Here is a 13,080-nt window from a genome sequence, read left to right as displayed (position 1 = left end):
TCTGCTTCCTTACGCACACAGTGACTGAATAAGTGACTGCCTGCCTATAACCCTCAGTTTCCAACCTCTTATGACTATCCTTTTCAACTTAAGAGAGGAAGATCTTCTAGGCTTAAAAACTCTAGAGTATTAGAATTCCCCTTTGAGATAAAATGTTTTAAAAGTCTGAACATAGTCTGGTTTTTCCACTGACAGTGGATGTCCCAAATGGCACCCTAAATCCCTATGGGCACTGTTAAAAAATAGTGTACTACATAGTGAATACCCTATATAATGCTCTGATTTTAACTAGAACACTATGGGGCACTGGTCAAAAGTAGTGCACTACTATTTGGAACACATCCTTAGCACTAGATGAGATACCATGAAAGTGAGTTTCACAGACTCAATTAGGCTTAGTTCATAAATAGACCCTCTTGTCAATAAAAAATTATTCATGTTGACTTAGTCAACGTTTCAGTTGTATCTTCGCTTCACTTCCTCTTTGGTAGAATTCTATACAGAACAAAAATATAAACGCAAAATGAAAGAATTTACTGAGTTACAGTTCATATAAGAAAATCAGTCAATTGAAATAAATTCGTTAGGCCCTAATCTATGGATTTCACATGACTGGGAATACAGATATGCATCTGTTGGTCAGATACCTTAAAAAAAAGTAGGGGTGTGGATCAGAAAACCAGTCAGGTATCTGGTGTGACCACCATTTGCCTCGTGCAGCGTGACACATCTCCTTCGCATAGACTTGATCAGGCTGTCTGTCTGTGGCCTGTGGAATGTTGTCCCACTCTTCTTCAATGGCTGTGCGAAGTTGCTGGATATTGGCATGAACTGGACCACGCTGTCGTATACGTCGATCCAGAGCATCCCAAACATGCTCAATGGGTGACATGTCTGGTGAGTATGCAGGCCATGGAAGGACTGGGACATTTTCAGCTTCCAGGAATTGTGTACAAATCCTTGCGACATGGGGCCATAATTATCATGCTGAAACATGAAGTGATGGCGGCGGATGAATGGCACGACAATGGGCCTCAGGATCTCGTCACAGTACCTCTGTGCATTCAAATTACAAATCGAAAAAACGCAATAGTGTTCGTTGTCAGTAGCTTAGGCCTGTCTGCCACCATGGGACACTATGTTTACAATGTTGACGTCAGCAAACCGCTCGCCCACACAACGCCATACACGCTGTCTGCCATCTGCCCGGTACAGTTGAAACCGGGATTCATCTGTGGAGAGCATACTTCTCCAGCGTGTCAGTGGCCATCGAAGGTGAGCATTTTCCCACTGAAGTCGGTTACGACGCCGAACCATAGTCAGGACGACGAGCACGCAGATAAGCTTCCCTGAGACGGTTTCTGACAGTTTATGCAGAAATTCTTTGGTTGTGCAAACCCACAGTTTCATCAGCTGACCAGCTGTCTTAAAACTTAAGACATCTGTGGAGTTGTGTGACAAAAACTGCACATTTTAGAGAGGAATTATATTGTCCCCAGCTCAAGGTGCACCTGTGTAATGATCATGCTATTTAGTCAGCTTCTTGATATGCCCCACCTGTCAGGTGGATGGATTATCTTGGCAAAGGAGAAATGCTCACTAACAGGGATGTAAACACATTTGTACAGAAAATTTGAGAGAAACACACTTTTTGTGCGTATGGAAACTTTATGGGATCTTTTGTTTAAGTTCATGAAACATGGGACTAACACTTTACATGTTGCTTTTATATTTTTGTTCAGTTTAAAAACATATTTGCCTACACTGAAGAACAAGTTGAGAAGTTCTAATGCTACAGGACCACAGAAGCAGTCGCTGACACAATGTGGTCTGCAGAACCGCTTCTGCTTTTTCTGACCGCAGACAGTCGAGAATGCAGGACCATGTCCGGTTCCTTCTTATAGACTGTGGGAAGGGGGGGGAACTTCTCTTTCTACATAAGACCGTGGCGGGGGAGGTTGCATGGGTCTACAGTACGCCGATAGATGGCAATATCCATCCGGACGTTCAAAGCGGGGTGGAATGTTCCATAATGATGAAAAGTTTTTCATGAGTGAAAAAGTTGATCTACATGACCGCTTAAAGACGAACAGACCCCTCTCACATGGGTGCATCTCAATAGTCTAAAGTAGCTTCCTCGCCTTGTCTCCAGTGTTTTTTAAATATCTCAAAGCAAATTCAATTCATTGCAGATGAAGACAGGGGGGATGAGAAGATGAAGCCCTATAAGATTATTTGAACATTTTGAATACACCATAAATAAGACCCTGAGTTTCTTCTTACCACCTGACTTGACCAGGAAAACTGTGGGCCCTAGTGTTAAAACTTTAGGCCCTAAAAGCAAAAGGCCCAAAGATTCAGTCTGGTGGGACCTGCTGCATACTATTGATAAGACACTGTTGATTATATCTAAAGATGGCCCTCCCAGTGTTCCTAACCTGAGCGCATCCATCTTCAGGCCAGGGAGGGGGGGTTTGGGCGGGGCTATATCCTCCTCTGCCATGTCCGTCATAGCCTCGGTGGGCGGGACAGTGGGCGTGGTCTTACTCAGGATCTCCCGCTCCCGTTCCGTCAGGGGCAACTCGGATGTGCTGGAGACATAACAGGAGAATGTGTCAGTGTGTGTGTGTGTGTGTGAAATGGTCAAGTCTGGTGTGTGTAGGGGTGTTTGTGTGCGCGCATGTCCACTTACCTCTCCGGTGTGGCAATAGGTGGTGGTGGTTTGTTGAGAGTGGTGGGCGAGGGTTGCTCCTGTTTCTCTATGGTGAGTTTGACCAGTTCCTTTAAGAAAAGCACACAACTCCAGTCAACAACTATTGATATTTATTTAAATGTACATTACACACTACAACTACTGTTATAAGTGGTGTCAATTTATTGTAAGGGACAGAGGTTAAAATAGTGTCCAATACACTATCATATTGAATGACTTGTTAAAGAATTTGACCAGGTTTCACGTGGGAAAGAGGTCTTCTGACCTCAATGGGACTACCTGGTTAAACAAAAATATATTTGAGATTCACTTGATTCAGCTTGGCATTTGTACTTTTTGGGACTTAAACAATGGTTCCATTGTACCAGGCAAACTAAATCAACTACAGCTTAAGTATTTGAAAGTAGGCATATTTGACAAATGTATTCAACCTAGGTCTGCAAGGGAGAAACAGGGAATATGACCCTCTGTGAGCCCCAGAGAGCTGAAAACTATCGTTTCACATTCCCACGACCGTCTCTTCTCACCTTGACCCCGTCTAGCACAGCCTTGATAACGGTGGTGACCGCGACCACGTTGTCCTTGTCTTCCAGGTCGATGTCATCCAGCATGACCTGGTCGGACCAGCGGATCAGGTTGGCCAGGCTCTGGTACACACGGTTGTGACACGACGACACCGCCGAACTAAGGAGAGGGAAGGGGGAAGTCACGAGTGATAGGTGGGATGGGGGGTGGGAGGGAGTAGATTGCCATAGATTGAGAACACAGACAACTAGACTAAAGGACTACTAGGGTATCTTTTCACCAGCTCTGAGGCAGACATGTGTATCCACACATGGGGTTAACTCAATATTTCCCCTGTGGTGGTATTACATGCAGAATGTGTTTGTGTGCTGGAGGGATTTGTCTGGTTGGTAACTACAGTATAGTGCCTGTGCTGAATTGAGCATTGAGAAACAGTAGGGTGTGGTGAAGGTTCAGACCAGTCCCAACACGCTGCAGCTGATTCACAACTCTGGAATATCCCTCCACTGCCTCTACAGGAATCAGCTCATAGAAATATTATCTATAGAACGAGCCTCCCCATGAGTTTACTAGTCAAATTGTCAGGGTTAGAGGTTCCAAGCCCCGTCTATAGATTATATTTCTATGACACAGCTACATTTGGGCTGGGGGCTGTATGGGCAAAGTGGAGCCAAAGACTAGGGCTAAGGCTAGTAGCCAGGATGAACTAACTATACAGGCAAGAGGAGAGTCAAGCAAATGACTCAGCAATAACAACTGGGGCTGTATTCATAAGCATCTCAATCAGTTTTTCGCTTTTAAATCACAATAATAAAGATTACATGGACAGTGGGAACTTGATCCTAGATATGACTCTTTATGAAAATGGGCACTGGACCCAGGTTCTTCCAGAAGCAGAGGCGTAGGACTCGAGTCCCCGAGGCTGGGGCGTGATCGGTGATCTAGATCTGTATGGTTATTACGATAGGCCTGTTAACCTGGGGATTGTGAGTTTGACCTCTAGGGGCCTGAGAAGTAATATCAGGTTTGGGGTCTGCGGCTGGAATGGCACAAGGAGGCTGATGTGTGCGTATGTGTGTGTGAGTTGAGGAGGTCAGACCCCCAGAGACCCATTCCTCAACCACTGTAAGCACTTTGTCACTCAGCACTAAAAACAGGGTCCGGATACAAAACCTGTCACATCTGACCCCCTTCAACAATGACTGATGGTGCCGTGCTAGCAGTACGCAAGTTCTGGCAAGCACAGCCATTCCAGAGGAGAGAACTCCAAGTCTCTCTTTCAGGACTTTACAAAGACAGACTGTTCTATAAAATATACTGTTAAGTGAAGCATTTGTTGTGGGCTGTATTCATTTGGCACCAAACAGAAGAAAATGGACTGAAACAGGGGGAGGGACTACCTGAACTTTGTTTTCTGTTACAAAACATTTTGTTACGGTGTGCACTAATGAATGCGACCCAGTTCTCTTTCTAACCAGCTGTAGGTGTTCTAAACAGCTACGGTCGATTACATTTCCCCCCATTCTTTTCCACCACAGCGAGTCACATTCCAGATGAGGAGATTAATAGGGACAACATGAACATGATGGTATGAAATACCTGACCGGGTCAAGATGTACACTGAATAGTCCAGGAAGGTTATTATGCCTCACTATTAGGCTTGGGCAATATACCATACACCACGGTATCTATACATACCTTTGGTATGATTTTCAATACTGGGGTGCATACTATGCCACTGTTTAACTATAAGTTAACTATCTAAGATGTGCCAAATAAATTATATCCAGCTCAGGGCTCCAGCTATGTATTTGGTTTGCTAACTTGCTAGACGGCAAGATCAAGCTTCTTGCTTACAGCAGAGACAATCAATCCCCTCCTGGAATCAATCCCCGAAATTGTTTTGTGTGCCCAAATGCATTTTTATTTTTTAAAGAAATAGCGCCACTTGTATGCACTTCCTGAAATACCATATGCCCCGGTATGGTACACATATATGTCAAGTGTAGATCCTGATCATTTTGCAACATCCGTACCTTTTTTTTAGTAGAGAAATGTTTACAACAGGACACGACACATTACTTCTAGCAGCCACAAGCAGCTAGCTAGCAGTTAGCGATCACACCATTGGATTTGTGCCACAAATGCTAAATATGTTGCATTTCAAACAGTGGCCAGGTAAGCAAAACCAAAGCATGGATCGCTGTCATACCTTGTCCATAGACTGCTTACAGGGTAAGGAAACCAATAGATAAAGTGATATCTCATCCAAATCACAAAATTAAGTTACATCTTGGGGCCACCATTTGTTTATGTTATTTTGTGGCAAATCTGCAAGAATGCTTTGTGATGTAGCAAAGCCCATATCACTAAGTTGCAACATGCCTAGGCTACAATATATGAGAAATGACAGACTAAGATGCCACTAACCTATGCTAAATATTCACCTAAGCCCATCTACTTTTACCTGCATACGAATTTGCATGCTAGCCCCCTATGACATTTAAAACACGTTGAAAATGCATATTTTTGATTGAAAAGACATTTTAAACATCTTGTGCTCACTATAAGCCCTTCTACATTCTCAGTCCACATACCTGTGTGTTATGCGGGCCTCCACCTGCACCAGGGGTAGAATGGCCTCCAGGACCTTGCTGGCCGAGCCAGGCAACATCTCCAGCACCTTCTTCTCCACCATAATCTTGTCAACTATGGTCTTGAAGTAGCGCAGAGCGCTCACCACCTCTTTCTCCTGCTCCTCCAGCCGACTCACCTTCTACAGAACAGAATTAATGAAAATCATGGTCAGCTTAGAGGAAATCTGAGTCGTTTTCAGTAGGCAACAAAAGGATAGAAACAGTGAATCGGGGAGGTACTATTTGAACCTGTTGTCATTTTCTATCGCAATAATCTATCGCCATTGGCGTCGACTAATAGGGATCCTAATAAATCTAATCAAATAATGAACACAATGAAACATGGTAACTTGGAGGAAACCATATTCCCATGATATAATAATTGATAGTTGGAAAAAATTAGCATTTTCAAAGGAAGCTTAATCCAGCCCTTAAAGCAGGGTTGTCAAAACTAATTTTTCCCATTGCTTGTGGAATGTAATGCTCCCTGACTGTCTAGTGATTATTAGCGAGCTGCACAGCCATTAAACTGTATGAATATAGGTCCATTATAATTTCTACACAGTTTTGATTTGGTTTTACTCAAACCACCCGCGGGCCGGATTGGGCAGTAAGTCTGTCACTCCAACCTTAAAGGGATGGTTCGGGATTTTGGCAATAAAGCCCCTTCTCTACTTCCCTGGAGTCGGATGAACTCATGGACACCATTTTTATGTACCTGTGTCCAGTATGAAGGAAATTTTAGGTAGTTTCGCAAGCCCCTGCTAACTAGCATTAGCGCAATGACTGGAATTCTACAGGCACAGCTAGCATGCTAGCTGTTCCCATAGACTTGGGGTCATTGCGTTAAAGCTGGTTATAAATTGCGCTAACGCAAGTTAGCAAATTTCTTCAAACTAAACACAGACATAAAAATGCTATCCATGAGTTCATCTGACTCTTGGGAAGTAGAGAAAGGGCGTTATTGCCAAAATCCCAATCTCTCTCTTTAAAATGACAGCACACATTTTGACAAAAACAATACGAAATGTAGCATTGTCCAAAGAGACAGATTCCACACATACACAGTGGTTCCTCCTTTAAAAGTTGTGTCATACTGCGGACACTGCGTGCTGCTGCAGCATTCTGTGGCACGTCATTTAATTCTCAGCCATTTCTTATGTTACTGCAAGTTATTTCTAGTTTGACCACCAGAGGGCATCTTTGAGAAGCATTTGATAGTATTCCGGATTGGCATTACCAGTGAATTTAAAACCTTTTTTGTAATAACATAGTATATGGGATTGATTTGAAGAAATTTGGCTTAATTAATTTGATTAATATTATGGTGTTTCCATTCAAAGAAAAACGAAACCCTAAGGGTTTCCGTTAGGAAATGGCGCTGTACAACGTGATGGTTGGGAGTAGGCTACAGGATTGGAGATTCTAAATTGTTTGCCTTCATTAGACAACTTTGTTCCAATATTTCTGTAAATCAATGATATTTATTCCCATAGTAAATCATTATGGATCCATAATTAAATCAACATCTGCATTTTTCACCCTGCCAGCTCCTATTAGTTCTATTGAGCACCGTGGCACCAACTCGCCTTCCGAATGTTCTATTCCCAGCATATCGTTCAACGTCACAACGCCTGCTTCGCTATTGTTGGCAATGAGACCTGCTCACGTTGTTTTATAGTTAAAATGTAAACAAAAATAAATTTTGGAACTCTGTGGTCTTCCCATTGTTGCCTATGTGGGAAATATAGGCATGTCTGTCTATTTGGCCAAATATCTTGCAATGTGTATATTTAGATATTTTTCAAGTCGGACTCGATTTTAAATCATGAGAATCTCCTCTTTCAATTTATGTAAGCCTGGGCAGCTAGCTCAGTTGTCATCAAATGCTAGCCCCAAAATACTTTTTGCCCTTGGAACACTGAGCTCCCCGCATTGTTTTCCTATGGAGGCATGCCGGTCTATTTCGCCAAATATCTCACTGTGTATATTTTGTTTTTTTTCGAGTCGGGTGTAACCGGTGTGAAATGGCTAGCTAGTTAGCGGGGTGCGCGCTAATAGCGGTTCAAATCGGTGACGTCACTCGCTCCGAGACCTTGAAGTAGTTGTTCCCCTTGCTCTGCAAGGTCTGCAGCTTTTGTGGAGCGATGGGTAACGATTCTTCGAGGATGGCTGTGTTATGTGTGCAGAGGGTCCCTGGTTCGAGCCCAGGTAGGTGCTAGGAACGGAAACAAAACTGTTACATGGGCACCATTTTAAATCAGGAGAATCTCCTCTGACATTTATGTAAGTCTGGGCAGCGAGCTCGTTTGTTATCGATCGCTAGACCAGAAATAGTCAGGTCATATTTTTCCCCTACTTTTTCATTACGCAGACATAAGCACAGTTGACACCATCGAGGTGCGAATGTTTACTTTCTACACAAGTTTTTTTTTCTTCCAATTTCGTCCGACAAACAGATTGTAGTGGTAAAATAAAAAGGGATACATTTTTAATGGAATTCTAAGCATCACTCCAGTCAAAACAGGCTCTGTGAACATTCAATTCCATTAATTTGCTATGGGCTCGTGCTAGTATTCCAGTTGAGCCAACGTCCTTAAGCCGTTTTTCAGCCTTGGGTGAATTTTGACTCGTTCTATTGTCGTAAGGACAGCGTAGCTAACAAATTGTCAGCCAACATAACGTGTAAGGTAACTTATTTGAAAAGTCATTACTTTATTACATTGAGTAGCAAGCTACCCCTTGGTCGTAGCAAGCTGCCTAGGGTAGCCTAGTGGTTAGAACGTTGGACTAGTAAACGAAAGGTTGCAAGTTCAAATCCCAGAGCTGACAAGGTACAAATCTGTCGTTCTGCCCATGAACAGGCAGTTAAACCCACTGTTCCTAGGCCGTCATTGAAAATAAGAATTTGTTCTTAACTGACTTGCCTAGTTAAATAAAGGTAAAATAGGGCAAATCTGGTCTGTGATAGGACCTAGCTTGGCTATTAGACTGTTCTTTAGTAAAGGTTGAATAGTCTATTGTTCAGCTATTAGCCCCCCCTCCCCAACCTGCAACAAATCGCTGTTCCCATCTCATTCCTTTCCCCCTTTCCACGCATCATCATTCTGCTCCTGAGTGGCTCGCTTGTGAGCGTGCTGGCAGGATTTGGCAGCATTTTCGGTTGTGCGTCAAGAATTCTGCATACAGTAGCAGGTTTGTATGAAGGTGTGGTTATTCACATGAAAATTGTTATATGCTATGGGGGTACATTTGTGTATTTTTGTCAAGAGCAAAACCTTTTTAATTTTCAAATCAAAAATAATTGTTCTGAAAGCAACTTTTTTCCAACACAAAGGAAGTCAAAGCGGACACCTCCGAAGATGGCATCTCAGGTAAGCAGCACTGGGCTGTATTGACGTATCCTAAAAATGACATCTGCTGCTTTAGATTGAACGGTCATATCTCAGTTATTGTTTTCATATCTATAAAAAAAATAAGCTGTTTTCTTTACTTTCAGAGAGCTAGCTGATCAAGGGGTCGAAAATGTAGATATTGCTAGATGTTCACTGTCCAAGGAACAGGCCGTGGAAGCTTTACTGTGGCAAAAGTGTCCATAACCAGAGGTAACTAAACTGTTCTGTGTTATTTTTCTCCATCTCTGCCTGTCTTGTACATGGAACCTGTCTCACATGCATTAATTAAAAAAACCTTAAGATGTAAGCTGCTAATTTTCAGATTTACACCACATAAACACAGCCATTTTCACTGGACTATCTGTGTCACATACAGTATCTTCTATTGACATTATCTTCTATTGTTTGTCCTCATGTGTCTGTTTTTCAGCATAAAGTACTCTGTAGACACAGTGTGGACACCAGGTGAGACCACACGCACACAATAAGTCTCTCTTCTTCACTTTCATCCCTCTCCCGAAATCCTCTAGGTTATATCAGCTGGTTTGGTGAACCCCTCCCGCATCTCAACTGGCTGACACAGAGGGCACAGCATGATCATAGGTGAGAGGTCACTTGGTCAGGTTAACAGGAAGTATTATTGAAGAGATGCTTTACATTGAAATAATAATAAATTAGAATTTAAAAAAAACATGGCATAATTATGCTCTCTATCCATCTGTCACTCGTCTGCAGGTATGTTTTGATGTGAGAGAGGAAGCCAGTCCCGTCATCGCCACCTCACCCGCACTTAAGATAACCAGCCTTGGGCCCCCAGTTGGCCCGAAGGTTAGGAGACACCGCAAATGTGATGAACTGAGAGAATATTAGGGTAGCACTGTAATTCAAGAATCATATGCTGTCTGCCGCTGTTCTTACCTCTTTCCCTTTCCGTCTTTTACACCTCTCTCCCTACCTCGTTATATAAAGCACACCATATGTGCATTGTACAGATTGAACTTGTATTTATAATACAATATTACAGTGATCATAATTATAATGCATTTATAATACCTGGATAATGAACTTATTTCAATAAAAGCGTTTCACATTCTCCACTGGTTGAAATACTATCCTGTGTCCTCAGATCAATGAGGACGAAGGGAGTTAGATATGCATCGTTTTCCCCCCTGTATATATGAATTACAAATCAATCATGTTTCTAGTCCATTGCATAGTTACAATGTGTAATCATTGATGTCCCAGGAGCAGGAGTGTATAATTGTAATACATACATGCAGACACAGCATCATTCAAATAATGGAGTTTGACATGACTGAAAAAGAATGTCTCAGATTCATACCTGAACCGCACCTTTATTCGCCAAGGAAGAGTACATGATCAGTGAATATATTCAAATGTACAGGCTACAATGTGGGAATCTCATGCGTGGTAATAACTACAGTGCATGTGTAATTAAGGACTTGCATCCTTGGCACAATAAAGCTATTATATTTTACTCTATCCACATGTAACATTATAGCTTCCGTCCCTCTCCTCGCCCCTACCTAGGCTCGAACCAGGGACCCTCTGCACACATAGACAACAGCCACCCTCAAAGCATCGTTACCCATCGCTCCACAAAAGCCGCAGCCCTTGCAGAGCAAGGGGAACAACTACTTCAAGGTCTCAGAGCGAGTGCCGTCACCGATTGAAACGCTATTAGAGCGCACCCCGCTAACCATTTCACATCGGTTACACTCACCCCCCCTTTGACCTTTTCCGCAGCAAACAGTGATCTGGGTCAACAGCATCAACGTAACAGTTTTGTTTTCGTCCCTCTCCTCGCCCCTACCTGGGTTCAAACCAGGGACCCTCTGCACACATAGACAACAGCCACCCTCGAAGCATCGTTACCCATCGCTCCACAAAAGCTGCAGCCCTTGCAGAGCAAGGGGAACAACTACTTCAAGGTCTCGGAGCGAGTGACGTCACCGATTTGAACCGCTATTAGCGCGCACCCCGCTAACTAGCTAGCCATTTCACACCGGTTACACCCGACTCGAAAAAAAACAAAATATACACAGTGAGATATTTGGCGAAATAGACCGGCATGCCTCCATAGGAAAACAATGCGGGGAGCTCAGTGTTCCAAGGGCAAAAAGTATTTTGGGGCTAGCATTTGATGACAACTGAGCTAGCTGCCCAGGCTTACATAAATTGAAAGAGGAGATTCTCATGATTTAAAATCGAGTCCGACTTGAAAAATATCTAAATATACACATTGCAAGATATTATAACTAGCTAACCATTTCACACCGGTTACACATAGGCTTCATTAATGCCATTCAGACTTTAAGTTGATACAACAACTATGATAGCTGAGGTTTACAGATTGGTATTAATATTAGTTCAGAACCTAACATTTTAGGGTCCATACACAGATCGGCTACATACTGTAGCTAGCTACACATCCATAGGCATACAGTTATTTTCATCCTCCAATACACAATAAGCAAGTTAATCGTTAGCTATGTTACTTAAGCTGCATTGCAAGGCAAGCTTACACAATTGTACATTCAATTTGCAGTAAATGCTTTAGCTAGCTAGATTCTTTACATCCACTACATCCACACAAGACGACAGCCTGGTTTGCTGGTATTCTCAGGAGTCCCTAAAACATTAAACACAAATTACAAATTCATTCTCCATTAGCTAGATGGCTAGCTGGCTAATGTTAGCTAGTCAGAAAACTTGCTAAATGGCGATTTTCGTAAATTAACTTTATGACAAAAAAATATGCACAATCATTTGTCTCGACATTAACATATTCCTCTCAATTGTAAATGTTTTGATTGACTCATTATGACGTTATAACAACTTACATTTGGTTCCACCGTAATGTTTTGTCAGCAATCTTTGTTGAAGAACACCAGCAGGCACGGGTGGCTGCCGTCAAAATTCGTCCTATGATTGGTCATTGGGAACCAAATGCATAATGAGTGCTCTAACTCCCCCTTGTGGTGGTCTGGAGTAATGAAGCCGTGACGCTGGGTACCTCTAAGTCCCGCGGTGCAAGCTCGCAACTTTGACACAAATACCCTAACTAGGTTTAGGCAATGTCAACATTTGATCTATCTATTTATGTACCCATAAAACATTGTGATACACGATGCTATCGTCCCTATTGGCCTATTTTTAAAACATTTATTTTAATTTTTTTAGATAAAATCAGCTAAAACAACAGTAGGGATATAGCGCAAAATCAAATGCAACTGGACGAATCATGACAAAAGATAATGTTGAAAGCCTGGGCAGAGGTTAAGTGCAGGCAATGGCAAATCTTTTCAAATATTCCTTTCTGGTGGAAGAGCAGAACAGGTTTGTGTGTCTGTGTGGCGTGATGGAGCAGTGACTGTGATGAGGAACAGGCAGGTTTATCGTAGTGAGCTAGGTTATAGGCCTACATCATGGGCTGGATAGAGGCAGTCTTCAGAACTGGATAATTGCTTTGTTTGCCACATAAAAATAATAGAAAAATAAAATGTTTGTTCTATCCCTCAAAGATGTCATTGAGAATAGCCTAGGCTTAGCTATAAACTTTTACTCTTGAAAGCCATCAAATACTTTAGGACAACACCTTCAGCTAGAATATTTGGGAAATAAGCTACTTTTCATAACTTCATTACTAATTAGTAATCTTATTTCAATCAAGTACAAGAGAGGAGCAAAAACCCGCAGACACTTGCCATCTGTGGAATTAGTTTTTGACACATCTTAAAGTTTTTATGATAATGTATTTAAACCCTGGATTGCGGATGCTATGTATTGG

At 42.3% G+C, this 13,080-nt stretch overlaps 1 protein-coding gene across 3 annotated transcripts in view; it reads right to left on the bottom strand.

Annotated features, from left to right (window-relative positions):
• Nucleotides 1-13,080, bottom strand: part of LOC120021185 (rap guanine nucleotide exchange factor 1-like) — a 109,921-nt gene that overhangs the window by 32,725 nt on the left and 64,116 nt on the right. For 2 of the 3 annotated variants that reach the window (XM_038964823.1, XM_038964824.1), the window contains exons 3-6: nt 5,836-6,014; nt 3,241-3,397; nt 2,693-2,781; nt 2,439-2,591 (exon numbers count right to left, since the gene is read on the bottom strand). In XM_038964823.1, the coding sequence (XP_038820751.1) occupies nt 2,439-2,591; nt 2,693-2,781; nt 3,241-3,397; nt 5,836-6,014 (578 nt within the window). The remainder of the gene's footprint in view (nt 1-2,438; nt 2,592-2,692; nt 2,782-3,240; nt 3,398-5,835; nt 6,015-13,080) is intronic. The other variant, XM_038964825.1, reaches the window with a different exon arrangement.

The sequence above is a fragment of the Salvelinus namaycush genome, chromosome 26, assembly GCF_016432855.1.
Source record: "Salvelinus namaycush isolate Seneca chromosome 26, SaNama_1.0, whole genome shotgun sequence".
NCBI classification, from domain to species: Eukaryota; Metazoa; Chordata; class Actinopteri; order Salmoniformes; family Salmonidae; genus Salvelinus; species Salvelinus namaycush.
The sequence above is the reverse complement of the archived record's forward strand: the minus strand, read 5'-3'. Positions and strand labels throughout refer to the sequence as shown.